Genomic DNA, 19,838 nt, shown 5'->3' on the forward strand with positions numbered 1-19,838 from the left:
TCATAAAGGTAGTTTGACAAGTGATTTTTAAAACAGGCTACACAGAGTTTCTCTTCAGAAGATTTAGGGTACACGTGACTCATCTGGTGTGCTGCTAAATCTCATGTGGTTTCTCTGACTGGGTATACTATCATACACGCTGTCTGACAGGGCCATGAAGGGTTAAGTTACGAACGCCAATGCAAATCCCCTTTGGAGATTTTATATTGTGTGTCTGCTTCCATAGCCTCCCATTCTGTATTCAACCCTAGTAGCTTTAGGTCTTGTGTTTGTGGACATGCTGCAGGAATCTTCTCAAAGGTAAAGAAATAATTTAGATGAGAAAGGTGTGTTTGTTAATGGTCTGTTGCATAATTGTGTTGGTTTACGTTCAGCACGGTTATTAAAATGCTGAAATGAAGCCGTTGTTACAGCTTTTTCTTTCACATGTTGATCCAGTATGCAATGAATCCTTCACACAAGGATGACACTGACTGTTGTTCATGTAAAATGGGTACATTGGCTTCACGTCTAGTGGATGGAACGTCATGGTACACAAATCTTTTAGTTAGGTAATGGGTTCTTAAAGGATTTTTTTTCTTATCTACATCTTGCATTTCATTTATTACCTCTTTGATGTCCGTTTATGCACTTCCTTTTATGAACCTCTCTTAAAACAGTTATTTACCATGCTTACTATTCCAGCAGAGTTGCTTCTGAAAAGACTAATTGTGTGGAGATGAGGTGGGGAAGCAGATTAGGCTTGTACAGTCACTGTGAGTGGTGGTTCATCTGTAGGCTATTCTAAAATACTTTCAAGCAATAAGACTTGAGAAGCCTTTCCAAAAACGTTTTTTATTTTGTTGCTGTAATAGTTAGCAATGCAATAATCAAAGCAGAAACAATAGAGAACACAATCAGATATTAAACAGTTCATCTGCAATGTTGGGGCCCCTTACACACAAGCCTAACAACAGCAACACATTGTGAGGAAGAAGTGGAAACAGATATGAGATCGCCCATTATGTTCCAAGCTTTGGCACCTTTGTGCTGAAAGGCCAGGCTTTTGCATGTGATGGACTGATCAAAATGTACATGAATTAGCAGGGCATGGATGGAAATGGAATACCAGGTCTGGGATGCTGATCTGCAGGGTCATCACAAATAATATATTGTGCTGCAGAAGAGTACTGTGTGTGCCCCTAGCAGTATTCCTCTGGGTAACCAGGTATGTAAGTGACAAGCAAAAACGCATGCCAAGCCAAAGACATCAATAAGTGATTCCCAAGATACAGCCTTAAATAGCTCAGCCAATCGTGACCTGCGTTCACCATGTAAGGAATGTAGTTACGTTAAAACAAAGGTAAAGTTAATTGAAAAATCAGTATTGGAATAGCAGAATTCAAAATATAAATTAAATGACGTTGAAGCTGCAGTGCATAGCTTTCAGTCAAAAGCGCGATTGCAGTTTCAGTTGGCTTTGTAAAATGTGTTGCGAATATGGGGGCAAAAGTAGTTCTGAAAGCCCTAAAGTGATGTTGAAGCATGCAACATCAGAAAATAAAAACGGGTGCATGTTATTCAGCAGTTTTGGTGGGACTGCGATCGTATCGACTGCACACTGCCCCCGTGTGGTATCCAAGGAAATTAAAAAACGGTGTTGAGGGTATCACGCTCTTGCGAGTTATAGGACTTCTGGTAAAATTGCTAGACTTTGTTTAACAAACAAACAAAAACTCTAATGTGGTGCTCTTTCTTATGTTTTCGCAGTGAACATGTTTAATGGAGATTTCTGTGCAAAGTTGCCGTCTCTACTCTGTGCGCCTCTAGTCCCAGTTGTCTAGTGTAAATTCCTTTCCACGATGTAATGAGCCATGTAGTCTAATAATAATAATAATAATTATGAAGTAACGGGTGATTGGGCACCAAGCTGTACCTTATTATGTTCGGGGTAAGGTAAATCAGCCTTTTTTATATATAACTTGGTGCATGATGGCATGCTTTGGGTTGGGTTGGTTCAATTAAACACACGATCTAAGATGTTTGTACAGTAGAGGTACGATTTATAGCTTCCAGTGGTTCTGGGGAAGGAGTTTGCGATAGCGCCGGCCGGAAGTTGAGGCGGTTGATGATTTTGTCGGCAAACAGAAAGCGAGAAAAAAAAAAAACTGCAGGGGCAAGCAGCGTATTGAGAAACACACACGCAAAGAGAAACATATCGGGTTTTACGCCACCCGAACAACCCCCTTACCCCTTCCGTCATGGCTTCTAACCCCAACATTGATATAGAGGATGCAACCCAACACCTTCGGGACATCCTGAAGCTGGACCGGCCCGGGAATAGCGGTGAGGAGACAGGGAGGGGGTTACTCAGAGGGGCCGGGCTGCGCGCTGGGCATTAGGCCGCGGAAGATGCGATGGATGTGGTGAGGCTGAAGGAACAGTCGCAAGAGATAATAACCCAAGAGATAATAACCCAAGAGATAAAAACACAAGAGACAGTTCAGCTTTTGAACGATACTTTTATGGCGGTGGAAACTAAATGACCTTGTCGGGCCTGTTTTTATTAACACAGCCCGCACTTAACGACAAGAAAACAAGGTTGACTTTGGGGAAGTTTTATATTATGGGATGGTTGTTACACTGGCGGTGGCAGTCTGTAGTTTATTATTATTGTTATTATTGTTATTATTATTAATATTGATGATGCACGCAGCCTGTGGGGATTTCGATTTTATTTTTTAGATAGGTCAGGTGCGTAGTGCATGCAAAAGTGTTGTGTTTATTTTTTTTAGTTGTTTAAAATGTTATAATGATTAGAACGTTTTTAATTAACGTGGGCACTTAAGTTTTTTTGTTTTTTTTTTCTCGTAAAGTTTTGACATGTACTGATAACTCGTTATGCGACTCGAACGTTTCGTTGCTTTACGTTTTGTTTCGACACACGCCTCCCATTTTCACTTTGTTATGCAAATAAGTTACAACGCGTTAGTCAGATCTTTTTTTTTTTTTTTTTTTTTTTTAATTGCATAAAAAAAGAGACGAAAGCGATAGCAGTACTCGAGCTTATAGCCGTTTTCAGTTTTTATGTGGTCAGCCCAAAAAAAAAAAAAAAAAAAAAATGCGTGAGGAAAATGTGTCGTATTTTACTGAACAACCGCTTGGCCGGTGATAAATTGAATTTGTCTGAGAAATGGAGTACACAGCTTTATTGTCTACGTTTTTTTTGTGTGTTAAACATGCCTAACACTTCTCATTTGCGCAGTGACCCACGATTATCTGTACTTATATGAGAAACGTTTTTCAGATCCCTCAAGTGAAACTCCAAAGAAGTCGACGTCTTTCAACGGGGAACTCAATGGCTTGATGGGAGCAGACCTCATAGCAGGGGGAGACCGAGGGGCCATGTCGGAGATGTGTATCAGTAGCCAAGAGGACATGAACATGCAGGAGAAGCAAACCATGTAAGACGTGGTTTATTTTTCCATGTTGGGGGGAATTTAAAATTAGACCCCAGTTGCAAAATAATACAGACTTTTTCATGTGGCCTCAACCAAAAGACATGCATTTTCTTTGGTTCAAATACATGTGTAATTAAATAATTACAATTATAAATAATAATATGCTTGTTAAAGTATTGTAAATGCAATAAATTATTAATTTCCCAACCTGATGTGACTGGGGAATCCACTGGTTCTATACCATGTGCCTACTGTGCCTGGTTGAGTTACAAAAGTCATCAGGTGTTAGCAATCTCGACAGTTAAATCTCCTGCTAGAGCCTATAGTGGTATGGTGTACTTGGCATTTAGTTCTCTTGTATACTTAAACACCCTTCTGTAGAATTACCTGTTGATTTTTACATTGGCTAATGTACAAGTATTTGTGTCCTAGATATTCCTCCATCATTCTGATAATGCGAATACAATGTTATCTTTATTTAAGTCTGCTTTTATTGGTTCTCTCTCTTTTTTATCTCTGTTTTCTGTAGCTGTCTCTCTGGAGAGGACAGCTCCACCTGCATCGTTATATCTGCCAGAGACGTGGAAATAGTGGCAAGCCATGACTCCAGCATCAACAGCAAGGCCAGAGGCAGTAACAAGGTAAACGCACTGACTGTGTAGGGAGCATATGACATTTAACCTTTCAAGAGACAAGGTTTTCGAATGCATAAACTCCGTGATGTTTCATTCTATTACAGGTAAAAATCCAGCCTGTGGCAAAGTATGATTGGGAGCACAAGTACTACTATGGGAACCTGATAGCTGTATCCAACTCCTACCTTGCATATGCTATCAGAGGTGTGAACCATGTTTTCTCTAGGACCCTATTGTCCCTGGCTTTCAGTTACAGTACAGTTGGGAGGCATCTAGATGGCGTTTTAAGGCCAGTTATGAAAGTATAATAAAACCTGGAATAACTCAAACAGCAGTAATTTATTTTATATAGAATATAAAAATTACATTACACACACATTTGTTTGTTTTATTTCTTCTGCAAATCTTTTTGGTAAAGTAGTTCTTTCCAACATTTTATGATTGCTTAACTTTTTTTTTTCTTTCTGCTTTGCTTTTTTTTTTCACCCTGTATAAGGTGCAAACAGCATTGCTATGATCCGTGTGCTGAACATAGGCACTGCAGAGCGCACTCTTCTGAAGGGGTTCACTGGCGGAGTGACAGACCTGGCCTTCGCTCATCTCAACTCTAATCAGCTGGCCTGCGTGGATGAGGCTGGGAGCCTGTTTGTGTGGCAGCTAACGGAGGAAAATGGGAAAATACAGTATCCTATTCTAGCATTAGCCTTTGTATGTAATGCTGTTGGGAAGTTTCCACAAATGATGCAACACATACTTCTGTATGCATGCATTGCGCCTGTCTCGTTCATGTGATGTTGCTATACCAGGTATCGTTCTCTTGTGTGCATGTCTTCTGTCTGTATTCTTAACTCTTGTCACAGAGATGAGATTATCGTTCATGTCAAGAGGCCGGAGAGCACCTCATTGAACGGTAACAGGAGGATAATTTGGTGCCCTTTCATACCAGAGGAGAATGAGGAGAATGCAGAAGATGGATGTCAGACTCTGGCCTTGCTACACGAGGACAGGGTATTCTTTGGGATTCATTAGTTTTACCCAGATAATGCTCCAGTGCTCTGACACCCTATCATTTCAGCTGCTTCTTCAAAGCAGTATGGACTGTTTTGTAATTATTTTTTCTTCATTTTAGCTCTCTGTATGTCAGATGTTTTATGTAAAGATCAAGGGTCCAATTTAGTAAAATCTTTAAAGGGGTTATGCAACCAAATCCATGGAATAAACTGTGAATTTGGATTCTTTTTTTTTTTTTTTTTTTTTTTAAACTTTCAATCAACTTTACATGTACTTCTATTTTTATGTTGTGTTTTTTTTTGTTTGTTTGTTTTGAAACCAAGAAAGGGGATTTGTGTGATTTCCTAATTCCCTTGTTTTTGTATCTCTGCCTAGGCTGAAGTTTGGGATTTGGAAATCATTAGAAGCAACAACAGCTTGTGGCCCATGGAAGCAACTGACTTCAAAGAAGGCTTTATCACTGTCAAAGGACACAATGCAGTAAGGAACAAAATCTTTCAGATATGTGCGTGGGGTGGGGTTGGAGGCAGTGACTGTTGACATCTAAGCAAATGTTTTGTTTATTGACACACAACTCAAAATCTCAGATTAATTTGGTAATTGCTGATTTTTTTTTTTTTATAAAATTGTATTTATTTTATTTTAGCTGAAAGGCATTTCGATTTTGTGTAGGGTAGTAAAGGCAGTTTGTTTTAAGTGTTCATGTGCTTCAGCAGCGCTCTGTATTTCTCCTCAGCGTATCAGTGAAGGTGCCTTGTCACCTGACGGGACAGTCCTTGCCTCAGCCAGTCACGACGGATGCGTCAAATTCTGGCAGATCTACATTGAAGGACAGGATCAACCGAGGTAATTAACAAGCAAATTAATCATTTTGCAGTGACTTGTCCCCACTTTCATGCACTCTATTCTTTAACATTTCTGTTAAAATCTGTTAGGCTTTCTTTAATTGTTGTTTGAAGGCTCACAATAACTGTTCTAATAATTTGAGCTGCCTTCAACTAGCTTCTCTCTTAGGTTCAATATTTAACTAAAAAAAGTCCATTGCACACCATGTTTTTATTTATTTAATTTGAATATATGATATAAAAAATAACAAATCACGTGTTTGAGTTGTATAGTGACTGGAATGTGTATTTCCATGGCTTGCTGGCTGTTTTAGAGTATTCACTGTATTCACTCTACTATTGTATGATTTTAAAATAAATAACAAGTAATTGTAAACTAGGTTTTCTGTTTGAGTAGATGCCTTCATGACTGGAAACCCCACAATGGTAAACCACTGTCTTGCCTGCTGTTTTGTGACAATCACAAGAAGCAAGACCCTGAGTAAGTACATTTGTTTGGATGTTAATGCAGCATGATGCAGTTTGTTTCTGGATAAAGTCCACTGTGGTTTGAGAAGTTGTAAACCATTGAGTCAAGCTATATATGTTTTATTGGTCTGGAACTTGTGTCTCTCAATTTTGGATCTGCAGCTGAGAACTCAGCAGAATATTCAGATGCCGTATAGAATTACAGGCCTGTCTGAGCTGAATATTTGAGTGTTAGGAATATAGTGCTGTTTGTTTTTAATTTGTTATTTTTTAACCCCTTTTTGTTAAACTGTGTTCCTGCCGTTAGAGTTCCATTCTGGAGATTCCTGATCACAGGCGCAGATCAGAACCAGGAGCTGAAGATGTGGTGCACTGTGTCCTGGACATGTTTGCAGACTATCCGGTAGGGGGCACTATTTACTCTGTATTGAGGTTTCAGGCTCTAAAACCCTGCTTAATCTCTTGGCTGCAACTGTTAATGTACACACACACACACACAGAGTTTTGAAAAACTGTGTATTTTATTTATTTGTGTGATGTTTTCAGATTTTCACCGGATCCTTTTAACTCTGGTGTTCTTCCAAGTCTGAAAGCCAGTTTGGACCTTTCTGCTGAATACCTGATTCTGACTGATGTACAGAGAAAAGTAAGTGTGTGAAGTAGAGTGTGCTTTGTGTGATAAACAGGTGATTGCTGAGAGGATGACGGGAAGGTGTCTGTATGCATGTCCCCTTGCTGATCCCAGTGCATGTCTGTTGCAGGTGCTGTATGTAATGGAGCTGCTGCAGGACCAGGAGAAGGGCAGAGCCAGCTTCACCGCCATCTCAGAATTCCTGCTCACCCACCCTGTGCTGAGTTTCGGCATCCAGGATGTGAGCCGCAGCCGCCAGAGACACACGGAGGTCCTGCCGGCCGAGGAGGAGAGCGAGAGCATGACTGTGGGTAAGCACAGCCACAGTGGGCTACTTCACCGGGTATGCAAACCCCAGCCGATCAGACTCATTGACATTCATGACTCGCAGCTATCGCTGACCTCCCTCTCCCCAAAGGTGTATCATAGCTTTTATACTATGATGGTTTGTTACATTGGACAAAATCCCCAGTCTCAGACTGCTGGCACGCCCGAGGCTTTTTGTTCTAATTTTTGTCTATTAGGACTTGCCCAATGTAGAATACACGGAGAAGTCCCTCCCCTAGCAGCCTCAATAAACCCTTGGTGCAGTTGCTGTCTGCTCTGGTTCAAGGCATCATAGTGTGCTGCAGGAAGTCCAGTTTCATAGTTCAGCAGCTGGGATGTGCATGCCTTTTTTTGAGAATTCTTTTTGTTTTTTTTTGTTTTTTTTTACATTTTTTTCATTGCAGAGGGAAGCCAAGGTCCTGTGGAATCCAAAGCAGGAGTCCAGATAAAATTATACTGCGTGCACACAAAGTAAGAATTTAAAATAAAAAACAATCCTCAAATGGGTTGCATACATAAATAACTTGTATTTTTATTTAAACCCATAACTTTGTTTTGCAACTTTTTTTCTTCCAGTATGTAATCAGTATTGTACTGGTATCCTTTATTTAGGGATGTGCTGTGCCCAAGGGAATGTAGTAAGCCAATGTAAGCTTGTTGTCTGGAACCCCACCAAATACCTTGCACTCTATCAGGTGTGTGCAATCCTTAAACTGTGTGCTTCTCTTTCAATAATCCAGGTCACTCCAAGACGTGCAGATCTGGTTTCAGCCTCACCTGAGTTCTGGGAATTCCACGTTTCTGCCTGCCTCTGGCTCACACGAGGACTTCAGTGAGTTTCTCAATTCTAACTGAATCAAGGGCTTGACCTAGTAGCACTTTCTCTTTTCATTAGAGGATTTCATATATAATCTATCGCTTGCAATGTAGTGTGTAGGGTATTCATCACAAAAGTCTGTGCAAAGAGACTTGTTTTTCCAGTGCTTTTAATAAACTACATTTAAAAATAAGATTTTTGAAACCAAGCCCCTTTGGGAAAATTTGGATTCTACCAGGAAGACCAAGATAGCACAGTTTGAGTGCTCCCCCCCCCCAAGTTTGAGGAAAGTCGATTCGTCCTTGACAGCAGATTGCTGTACAGCAACGTTCCGTACATTACACTGAAGAAGATGCAGGCCAAAAAGTTTTTTTTTCTTGACGTGCTTTCTATAGGTCTTACTTTTTATTTAAAATAAAAAAGCCCCCAGTTGTTGATCCAGTGTCAGTAAAGTGGAACTCCGGTCATGCCAGCCAAGTGTGACACAAGGCAACAGACGCATACCAGTGCTTGGTACGGGACTGACTGATTTTGTTGAATTGAGGAACTGGGATGTGGTTAATTAGTTATTATTGCTTCAGGTTTTGCAGACCACCTGACAGACGTGAGCATGGAAGGGTTGGGCTCAGACAAGGAGTCGGGCCGCGGCTCTCCACATGACCTCTGCAGGATATCCGACCTGCCCGCTCCAGCTGACTTCCTGTCCGCTACCAGCGACTTTAAACCCAAACTCATGACTCCAGATGCGTTCATGACTCCCAGCGGTTCAGCACAGCAGGTACCTGTGCCAAAGATCTTATCTGCCTTCTGTTAGTCCATGATGATGCGGATCAGCCAATAATTAAAACAATTTAATTAACAGCTTATACACCTGCAGTTAACTCCCTGGTATGATTCTGTTTTGGGTCAGCAGATCTCAGTCTCTCCTGGCAGCAGTGCTAGCACCCTGACCGCAGTAACCGGAATGAGCAGCAATTGTGTCAGCGACAGTGGAATGTCCAGGTAGGTTTAAAAACCCTGAAATAATCCTGAAAAAGTACAAAGCTTAATCGACACCCAATTGGCGCATCCGGTAACGGCGCTCCGCTTGAAATGCAGGATGCGCTGTATAGCCTGGACGTCACCCGGTTCAAGTCCAGGCTATTCCACTGCCGACTGTGGACGGTAGTTCCCAGGGGGCGCTGCACAATTGGCCGAACGCTGCCTGGGGGGGAGGGGGCCTTAGGTTGGCCAGGGTGTCCTCGGCACACCAGCAACCCCTGTGGTCTGGCCGGGCGCCTGCGGGCTTGCCTGTAAGCTGCCCAGAGCTGCCTTGTCCTCTGACGCTGTAGCTCTGAGGTGGCTGCATGGCGGGCCTGCAGTGTGTAAAAGAAGAGGTCGGCTGACGGCACACGCTTCGGAGGACAGAGTGTGTTCGTCTTCGCTGCTACCGAGTCAACACGAGTGGTAATGGTGAGCAGAGCCTAAAAATGGGCTATTCCAAATTGGGGAGAAAAATTATAAACAACGGGCGACCTACTTAAAAGTAGTACAAAGCTTGTAGAGATTGCAGTTGATTTAAATAAGGATACGGCTTAGACATCTCAAGCTCGTCTGCCTTTCTTATTTTCCCATAGTCTATAAATCAACCTGGAATATGAGGTCTGATTTGGTCTGCTAGTGTAGGCTCTTTGCTTTTTAATGTTTGTGTCTGTGTATATGTGTCTATCTGTCTGCCTTTCTCTCTGTCTCTGTCTTCTGTTTTTAATAGCAGCCAATGTGTAATAAAAGCCCAATACATCGAGGTAACAATGCAAGTGTATTGCGTATTTAACATTTTTAAGGAAAAGTCCTATAAAAGAGAACAATATGTACAATATTCATCTAAAAAGCTGTAAATTAAGAGTGTAAAAGTTTAGACATGTCTTGCACTGATTTATAATTTAAGGGTTACCAAATTTGCACCACTGTTCTTACTATTGGACGTCTCATTTTGAATAACACCAAAATCATATTATTACCAGGTGAACTCATTAAACACGTGTGTGATAGCGTAACTGTAAAACCTGTTTTACAGAAGCATTTTACTATTTGTAATACATTTTACAGCATTTAATATAAATGTGTGCAGGAATGCACGTAACTTGCTTGGGTAGTACAGTTTTTATTTCCCATAGCTTGAAGAACCTATTGTGTTGCATCCTATGTTACAGGACTGGTGAAGAAATGACAAAGCTTTCCCTGGATAGCAGCATGACTCTCAGCAACAGCACTGGCATGCAGGGCAGTTCTCGGAACAACTCTATACTAATCCCCGGACTTGCTGACCAGCTATCTTCCAAAACTGTCCAGGTATTTATGCGTCTTGGAGAATGCCCACAGCTCGTTGGGTTTTATTGTGAGGAATTGGCAGGAAATGTGGCGACATAAAATCTGTAATTGCAAAAGATCGTTAACGCAGTGAACTGTGTACTCTGTAATTTGTTTCAAGACCTATTTCATACTGCTTGCCTTTAAGGCTATGTTGCATAATTAATTACACTAACTCAATATGTCCTTAGTCTGCTTCATATGGCCTGCAGGTCCTGGTTTATTATTCTCCTAGCATTTGATTAAATCATAAATCAAACACAGAATCAGAGCTGTAGCTACAGTCAATACTTTTCATTAAGTAAATATCTATCGATCATACTCCTGTATAAAAGTGCCCTTGTATTTTTGAAAATGTTGGTGGTATAGTAGGCAGTTAATAATCTTAGAGCGTGTTTTATTATAATGTATAAATCTGTTTTCAGTATCGCTGTCTGAAAACAATATTTTAATTAAGTTTTTATAAATCTAGGTTGTTACACAGTAAATTATGTACCAGGAATCTCTTTTAAAACAAAGTAATTGAATCTAATGTTCAGAAAAATCAAACGAGCAATGCAAGAGATCAGACAATACTTTAAAACAATTGCACAATCAATATTGCGTTAAACAACGTTACGACAAACAAAACATTTATACAACAGTTTATCAATGAACTAGCAATGATAACATTCGAGTAATTGGTCAAAAACAACTTCTACAGCTTAGCTTAAACTGTAAATTGCATGCAATTATGATGGAAACTCATTCGTAGTTTGCCATCACAAAACAAGAAATAAACATTTCGGCTTGTGTTTAAACTCAATGCTAATGAAATCTGATTCCGTATCTTAAGATATTCTCTAGTACTGCAGGCGACAGTATTACTTGCATAAACCATTCTCTAAAATGACTTTGTAATGAATACCAAAATTACAATATAAACTCTATTTATAAAGTACGATACCTGTTATCTAATTATTATTATTGTTTCTTAGCAGACACTCTTACCCAGTCGCACAGTGTAAATATTTTACTGTTTCTCTCATGCCCAGATAAGCATTAGCGGGATGCTTGCGCTTACATTCCGTTCGTATAGTTCCTTTGTAGGTATAGCAAGATGTCTTAAAGGAACCAGAGTGCATGCCACACCAACAGCAGCCAGTTTGAAGGACCAGTTGAGTAGTGTACACCTTATTACAACTTGGCAGTCATCTTGAAAGGGCTGCAACTTAAGTTGCTAAAACTCTTGTCTTTTAAAGGAATTTTCAGAACAAAGGGAGGACCAAAGAGTTTCTGATTGGCTAGTCATAGCGGGGAATAGACACTGTTTGAAGTGCAGGGGTCATTCGCTGCGGCCTGTGTCGGACAGACTTTAAGTAGGTTACCTTGATTAATTGGCGATTAACGGTGTCTCCGCATTTGCATACTGAGTAAATTATCTTAATTAATTACTACGCATTAGTAGACTTAAGCTCATTACTGAGAATACCCATCTGCCTGCAATATGACCTTCAAAAACACTGAATACTGAAATGTATATGGGATAGGTTTGCTGAAATTCTGGAGAATTGGTCCTTGTATAAACCTGTGGCAGATTCCAGAAAGACTTCTTTGTATTCTAGTTTTTGAAGAACTTTTGTTTTGGGTTAAATATGCCTCCTTTTGTGGTTTGTACCTTCCTCTCTCTAGGTTATTCCTCCAGCTAACCCTCCCCTCTCCCTGGACCTGCAGTCCATTGAACCCCTCCTGATGCCCCAAGCCTCTCCGACCCGCGAGCGCTCTCCTGACGTTATTTCCTCCGCCTCCACGGCCATGTCCCAGGATATCCCTGAGATCGCCTCAGAGACCCTGCAGCGTGGGCTGGCTGCTTCGGGCGGCCTGCCTACCGAGGTCCTAGAGCCCACCCTCCACTCAGACAGCATGGCCTCTGCTGCCTCGGCCCTGCACCTCCTCTCCCCCAGGAACCGGCACAACTCTGAGCACAGCCACCACTCCCTGGACATGGGCTCTGGGGAGACGGAGCGGCTGTCTAATACCCCCTCCCTCCTGGAGACAGCTCTCTCGCAGGAGAACGCAGCGGCTGCAGCTGCAGCAGACAACAGCGGGAGCCAGCCCTGGCCTGCTGCCCCTGATATTACCAGGGAGACCAGGAACAGCCTGATTGACAGGTGAGCTGCACTCTGCAGTATTTCTACACATGTTTTTAGTGGAGTAGGGATTGGAGGTGGTCCTTGTACTGTTTTCTAAGAGTTTCCCTGAAATGTTCACTTTAACTCATTTGTGCGACCTGTGTGATAGTGCATCCTGCTTTTATAAAGTCTATTTTTACTTCTTTTCTGCAGCGCGCGTGAGGATATGAAAGAGAAACACAAGACTTCACTATTCCACAGACATGCCTACCACCTCCCCCAGCACGACAGTCAGGATGCCAGTGCAGAGCAGAGGTAACAGCAGATAGCTAATCCAAGGACACCAGCCGAGCTCTAACACAGCAAGATGTATATTTTAACAGCTACATATTTCAGTTTTTTTACCGTAGATTTCTCAGGTGGTATCCTGTTTCTATCACAGCATGTGCCCTGATTTTTTATTTTTTTTTCCCCTTCTGTTTACAGTGATCATGATGATGAAGTTGCAAGCCTTGCATCCTCCTCAGGAAATTATGGTTCCAAATCCACCCACAGGCTACCTGTGAAGGAATGGAAATCCTCTCCACGGGGTTCCCCAAAATTAAAGAGAAAGACCAAAAAGGAGGAGGGGTAGGTATTCGGCGTGTATAACATAAAATATATAATGTAGATGTCTGGTTAGAGTTTCTGCAGCAATACCCCCACCCCAATTGACTTTGTTGATTTGTTGTTTTTATTTTATTTCTTTAGGGATGTTGCTCAGGCAAGGTCTTCTGATCATCAGGTAGGCCATTTTTCAGCTACAATGTTTTTGTGACAAAAATGCATTTAAGATAAAAAACACACCCCAAAAAAAAAAGTGTAGCAATGATCTTTTCAGAAAGTGAAAACCCTTACTGAATTGATGGATGGATGGATGTGCATGCTGTTGAACCAGTGGAAAGGTCAAGAACCTTTTGATTTAAACAGTGTTTCTGACCGGGAGGGCATCCTGTGTGCCTGCCTTTGCAGATGAGCCCTGAGCTGCAGGAGGAGCTGCTGTCCCTGGTGCGCTGTCAGCAGAGGGAGATCTCAGAGCTGAGGCAGAGCCAGCTGGAGCTGATGCAGAGGCTCACCAACCACATGGACGCCGTCCAGAGCTCCATCATGGGCCACGTGGAGCGAGTGATGATCACCCAACAGGAGCAGGAGCGTATCCTTCAACAACATAGTAACGAATCCCATAGAAGAGAGCTGGAGTCACAAATTCATTCGGAGGGGACTTGCTAGAGGAAGAACAAGCAAAAACACAACTTCCTGTGTCAGGGGGCTGCCATGAACCCGATTTTGGATTTGTGCTGACTGGCTGGAATGATTTACTTAGTGGTCTGTTATAACTTGCTTATGCGACACAAAACAACTTCACATCAGCTTGTTGGACAGCTGCTGTGTGCTTTGTAGTGTGGCTTCAAAACATGGCATTTTAAAGACTGACAACATAAAAGTCTGTTTTGAGCCTTTGTATGCCTCTGAGCCAATATACTATCCAATCTTGCCTTTAAAAGCAGACCACTGATTTGTCAATAGCTGTGTCTTGTTAGGGTAGCTGGACACCTACCTTAATTTAACTCAAAATACAGCAAACCCTGATTTGATGGGTAGGTGGTTGTTTTTTTTGTCAGCAATTCAAACAAAACTCAAAGCATCTCCTAGTGTAAAACATTACTCATGCATTACTTTTCTTTATTTGTGAAGTTCATTGTATTTTGTGGGGATTTTTTGGAAATAGTTTTTAAAGTGCAGAATTCTTGTAATAGTATGAAAACCTCCAATTCCAATGTGTTGGCGTCTTTTTTTTTTTTTTGTTGTTCCTTGACTGGTTCTCTTCATAGAAAGGAGAATGGAGCGGATCCTGGCCGATGGGCAAGACCGCAACAGACAGTTCCAGGAGCAGTTGTCTCAGCAGCTCTCGCAGTCTCTCTCCAACACCCTGTCCAACAGGCTGGACAAGACCGTCCGGGATGAGATGAAAAAGACTGTACCTCAGTGTGAGTCTTTGACCAGGATGATGATTACCTGCATTAAATACTCCCTGGACTCTTAACTACCACTGGATTGGATCCCAATTTCGATTACTCCAATGGAAGTGTATTGTGGGAGTGGTGCAGAATGTTTTTTGAATGTGCAATAAGTTTCAGTTCAGATGAATGCCTTGCTGCAAGCAGGATTTTTTTTTTTTTCTGTTCTGTAACTTCCCTCATAACAGTATAGATAGCTATGGAGAGAAGCACTTGGTGTTAGTCACATACTTTTTGTCAAGTACGTTCCTATATATCTCCCGCTTTTTTCGCAGACGACTAAAGAATTTATGGTGGAACTGGGTAGATGAGGGTTTTCAGACTTTGAGTAAACACTGCTGAGTTTTGTAGTATTTCTGTCATGCAAGTTGTGTGTCCTTTTTTATTTTTACAGCTATATCCAAGAGCTTGGAGCCAGTCACAGGTCAATTGAGCAACACAATTGCAGCCAGACTCACCTCAGTGGAGGCAACATTGAAGGAGAACATAACCAAAATGGTGAAGTCAAAGGTAAGATTGTGGCTTTATCCCCCCCCCCTCCTGCCCCCGAGGTCTAGTAAAAGATGTCATTGTGCAGGACCAACTGGATTTCTTGTGCTGACTGTAAATTGTATGAAAGATGAAGTACTGAAGAGAAATCGGTCATCCTTTTTTTGCTCCTAAAGAGCTACAACTAGGATATGAAGCCCAGCTCTTTATTTAAAGTCTGTTTGTTATTTAAGGTCTAGTTCACATCTGCAGCTGTTGTGTAGCCAGCATTGATCTACATCTTGCTTATTTAAGCCATTTCTTTGTAAAGAATACTACAGATGCCATTGGGAGAGCGGCAGCAGATGCTTTACAGGGACCCATCCAGACGGCATACAAGGAGGCTTTCCAGAGCATAGTGTTGCCAGTCTTCGAGAAGGGCTGCCAGTCCATGTTCCAGCAGATCAATGACAGCTTTAAGAGTGGAACGCAGGAATGTAAGATATGTGACACATGCTTATTAGATTGGGATATTGGCTTTTTCAAAATCTTATAGACTTGCAAAATTAGAGCCCACCTCAGCCCCGGCCACTCCCCTGTAAAATAAAATAAAATAAATTTATATTTTAATCAAGTTAAATAACTTTCAGCTTGCTCGAACTGTACAGCTGCTAACCCTAGAGAAAATTGTGAATAGATGTTAAGCGTGTTTTGTTTTTTTTGTGTGTCTGTTTTCACGTAGATATCCAGCAGCTTGAAAACCATCTGAAAAACAAGAAGTTAAGGGAGCATGAGGTTCGGGACCCTATGATGGGACAGCTACAGCAGATGATCGACACTTTCCAGAACTCGACGGACCAGCTGCCTTCCAATGTCACAGCCAGCGTGCGATCCGAAGTGCAGCACCAGCTACACATCGCGGTTGGAAAGTGAGTTGTTGTTTTGAAGTAATGCAGTTGCATTAAATGTTTTAATTGGTCTTTTAAATCCAACATGTTCTAGGTAAAATATCCTCTTAACATAGTTCCAAGTAGTTTTGTCCTACCGGGTTTCTTACAATTGAATTACTGATGGATTTATTTTTTCTGCTCCTGTGTTCTCAGCCTGCAGGACTCGATCTTGACCCAGGTCCAGCGCATTGTGAAGGGTGAGGTGAGCATGGCCATGAAGGAGCAGCAAGCTGCAGTCACCACCAGTATCATGCAGGCAATGCGCTCAGCCGCTGGGACGCCCATCCCATCCTCGCATCTCGACTACCAGACCCAACAGGCTAACATCCTCCAGCTGCTGCAGCAAGGGCAGCTCAACCAGGCTTTCCAGCAGGTTTGTGCAAGATGGTTTCAAGCTGCAGTTGTAGGTGTACACTCGGCAATGGCACGTTAGAAGGACCAGTCCACCAGATTGGGTTTGGCATCGCCCTGATGTTGGGCATGTTCTGTGATGTCCTTTGGATACTCTGGAAAGCCAGACGAATGCCATAGTCTAGTATTTTTTGCGGACAATGGTCTCTGTAACCTCGGCATGAGTGGGTTTGTTTTCGTCTTTGACTTGTTTGCTGTTCTTGATATGAAAGCACAGATTTATCAAGGATAAGACACCTTTCCATCAGTTCTAGGTCCACATGCTGTATGTCGTTCTTGCCCACTATTGTGGGTGGCGTTACAGTGGCCTTGACATGTAAAGACTGCAGCCCAGATTGTTGGATATGGGCACCCAGTAACCCTTTGTGAATGTTCCTCTGAACAACAGGCACTGTCTGCTGCTGACCTGAACCTGGTTCTCTATGTGTGTGAGACGGTGAACTCCCAGCAGGTTTTTGGACAGAACTCCTGCCCACTTATCCAGCCTGTGCTGCTGTCGCTCATTCAGCAACTCTCTACTAATCTGGCTACCAGGACTGAACTCAAAATCAGGTATGTCGTTCTTGGGTTGCATTCGGTCCGTAATACACAGCAGGGGTTTGCACCATCTCTGTAATGTGGTGCTGAAATACAGGTCCCCATGGCTCTTGTAATAGAGATTGGTTTCACCAGTATTTGAAGTTGTCATGCTGTGCAAATGACAAAACAAGAATATAGTAATAAGCCCCTGTCGGGCACAGAATGCCTCTGTTACAGTGTAGTCTTTTACATCCTTAATCATGCTACTGCTACCAGATATCTTTAACTGATCATCCTTTTATATGCAAAGCCTTCCTGTTTTAAGGTAAATTATTAAAAAAAGATTTGATGTTATGTTTATGGAATTAAGAGGTTAATAGCTCTCAAGCCTGCAGATTAACATTCTGATAGTTATTTATGGTATTAGATTGGTCTGCAGATGAGAAATATCAATTGTGCTAATGCATAGTACAGTACCATCTGGTGCACAAACAAACCAAACAAAAAAAAACAAAAAAACATGCATGTACTTGTCCCTGTCATACAAGTGAATTTTCAGCCTGCATTACTGTGTTTTTTTTCGGGGGGTATCTTGCAGTTACCTGGAGGACGCAGTAATGAACCTGGACCACGGTGACCCGGTCACTCGAGACCACATGAGCTCTGTCCTCAGCCAGGTCCGACAGAAGCTGTTCCAGTTCCTGCAGGCAGACCCCCACAACGTGCTGAGCAAGCGGGCACGGCGGCTCATGATGATGCTGCAGGGGCTCGTCAACCATGGCATGAGCTAAACCAAGGGAACAGCACCCCTCTCCGTCTGCAACAGCACTGCTAGACACAAACGCTGGAGACAGGGCTTGCAGTGCAGTAACCCATAGTTGTAGCAAACTGAATGGAGGAAATATAATCCCTGTTTTATATTAAGATGCCATATTCTTGGCTACAAGACATGATGTTCTGTTTTGTGATCATTTCATCCTAATGTCATAGCAAGCTTTGTTTTTTCCCCTAGTTGAGTGGATTCAGTTAAGCCACCGTTTCTAACCTACCCTGAAGTGTCAAAGGTGTACTGGGTTCAACATGAACAGGAGTAGCACATATTTTGTTTCTAATTGACCTGAATTCCTATTTTCCAGCCATGTGCCTTTTTTTTTTTTTTTTTTTTTTTTTTTTTTTTTTATTACTCAGAATACACACAGAATAAAATACCTTTCACGTTTTTGATTCTCAAGTTGCAGTACTCTTAAAGCCATCTTGCATTACAAAGAGAAAAGGAGAGGTGATAACTTATTGGGTTAACTAAGAAAGTATTAAATCACAAGCTTTCAAGACCTCGGAGGCCTCTTAAGGTGAAAGTAGAAAAGAAAGATTGCACCTGTCGTTACACCTGTCTTTGTGCAGTGTAAGGAAAATGTCAAGATGGGTGCAGATTGGGCGACAACTGCTATATTCACTTACCCTTTTGGCTTAAAATCACTATTTGTACGTCTCATTTGACTTCTCACACTAGCTCCTGTTGCTTCCTCTGATATGAATATACAATATTCTGTTTTCAAGCACATTAGTGTCAATGTTGTGATTTGAATGGTTGCTGGAGGTTTTGATTTACTGATGCTGGAGGTCCTGGCTGGCTTCCTTTTCCTTGTTTTCTTTGGCCAGAGAGGAGGCTTAAGTTTCAGCTGTAATGCTTTGGGCAGGCACCAGGTGGCAGTTGTTGCAGGGCCAGATTTTATAAAACCTCCATTAGGCAGATGACAATGGTGTGTCCCATCCTACAGCTTTATATAAAGTACCTAAAGTTTTAAACCTGTTTGTTTTGGAGCGATTTGGGTGGAATCTGGCAGTCCAAATCCTGTACATTGGGAGCCTGTATGTGTGGAATTGTGGCCTTGCTATTAAACACAGGAAAACTATGATGCAAATTGCATTTGTCATAGTGACTGCATGTAAAATCTCCTAAGCTTGCCAGTGCAGTGATGCAACGTGGTTGTATGTAAATTCCTGGGGGCACTCTGGGCATTTCCTAACCATAGCCCTGCTTTGTGGCTATATTGTAAAATGTGTAAAAACTTTAAATTCTTTATTCCTTTTATAATGCATCAGTACGTTGGTTCAGTCTTGTGTTTTGCTTTAGCAAGTCTTCTGGAGTATTGGTGTTTGTTATAACAGATGGTCTTTCACGCAGGTGCCTGAATCATGTGGAGATTCCCACCTTTTTTTCCTTTTGTGTCTTGTGCACTGCAGTAATTGAGAGTGCTGGCAATTCTACTTCTGCCCAAGCCAGCAGCATTACTTTGGTTGCAAGATTTCTGATTGCAGCAGAGACCAACCTGGTGCTTTATGTTCTGTTCCAGTTTTGGAAATATCTTAGTCAAAATGGTAATTTTGTCCTGACTTCTTATTTTCCTCTGTTCATGTGTAGAAATGTAAGACTTATCAGACAGCCTTGATTGACTGACTCAAGATGTTACTGGTTTTTGTAGAATCTCTCTTGTGGCTAGGAAAAACATATTAAAAAAAAAAAAAAAAAAAAAACCTTTAGGTACATGCGCTGTCCAAATAACTTTGTTTTATTATTCTGTCATCCATTATCCTCCTAGTAATGCTGAATTTAGCAATATTAAGAGACAATGGAAAAGACTGACACGTTTGCCATTAAATTTAAATGTAAGTTTATTTTAGTGTTATTATTGTTCTGAAGCCTTAATGGAGATGTATGTTTTAACCCGAGCAAAGTGGCAGGTCTTCGTGTGTAATATATCCGAGAAGTTTAGAAAAGCAATAATAATTTTTATTATA

General features: G+C 41.6%; 1 protein-coding gene across 2 annotated transcripts; it reads left to right on the forward strand.

Moving 5' to 3' along the window:
- The first annotated feature begins 2,081 nt into the window (after positions 1 to 2,081).
- On the forward strand, positions 2,082 to 19,838 carry edc4 (enhancer of mRNA decapping 4). Of its 2 annotated transcripts, none has more exons than XM_041221780.1 (29): positions 2,082 to 2,325; positions 3,287 to 3,443; positions 3,970 to 4,081; positions 4,180 to 4,279; positions 4,572 to 4,758; positions 4,936 to 5,083; positions 5,462 to 5,566; positions 5,823 to 5,932; positions 6,329 to 6,412; positions 6,707 to 6,802; positions 6,946 to 7,045; positions 7,161 to 7,341; positions 7,762 to 7,828; positions 8,098 to 8,189; positions 8,756 to 8,952; positions 9,085 to 9,176; positions 10,367 to 10,505; positions 12,195 to 12,673; positions 12,848 to 12,949; positions 13,121 to 13,264; positions 13,385 to 13,418; positions 13,646 to 13,826; positions 14,506 to 14,661; positions 15,086 to 15,201; positions 15,491 to 15,656; positions 15,902 to 16,088; positions 16,263 to 16,482; positions 16,909 to 17,072; positions 17,638 to 19,838. In XM_041221780.1, the coding sequence occupies exons 1-29, from the start codon at positions 2,241 to 2,243 to the stop codon at positions 17,828 to 17,830; spliced, it is 4,194 nt and encodes a 1,397-aa protein (XP_041077714.1). In that variant the 5' UTR covers positions 2,082 to 2,240; the 3' UTR covers positions 17,831 to 19,838. The 2 variants fall into 2 exon arrangements, with proteins under 2 accessions (XP_041077714.1, XP_041077715.1); XM_041221781.1 differs by having other exon boundaries at positions 9,088 to 9,176.

The sequence above is a fragment of the Polyodon spathula genome, chromosome 21 (assembly GCF_017654505.1).
Source record: "Polyodon spathula isolate WHYD16114869_AA chromosome 21, ASM1765450v1, whole genome shotgun sequence".
Taxonomy (NCBI): domain Eukaryota; kingdom Metazoa; phylum Chordata; class Actinopteri; order Acipenseriformes; family Polyodontidae; genus Polyodon; species Polyodon spathula.

What these genes read in the sequence shown, in the direction of transcription:
- edc4 (XM_041221780.1), top strand. Translation starts at nt 2,241, where the DNA reads ATGGCTTCTAACCCCAACATTGATATAGAGGATGCAACCCAACACCTT. An exon ending in CCTTGCATATGCTATCAGAG is followed by an intron (nt 4,280 to 4,571) that starts GTGTGAACCATG and finishes ACCCTGTATAAG; the next exon opens with GTGCAAACAGCATTGCTATG. An exon ending in CAAGGTCTTCTGATCATCAG is followed by an intron (nt 13,419 to 13,645) that starts GTAGGCCATTTT and finishes CTGCCTTTGCAG; the next exon opens with ATGAGCCCTGAGCTGCAGGA.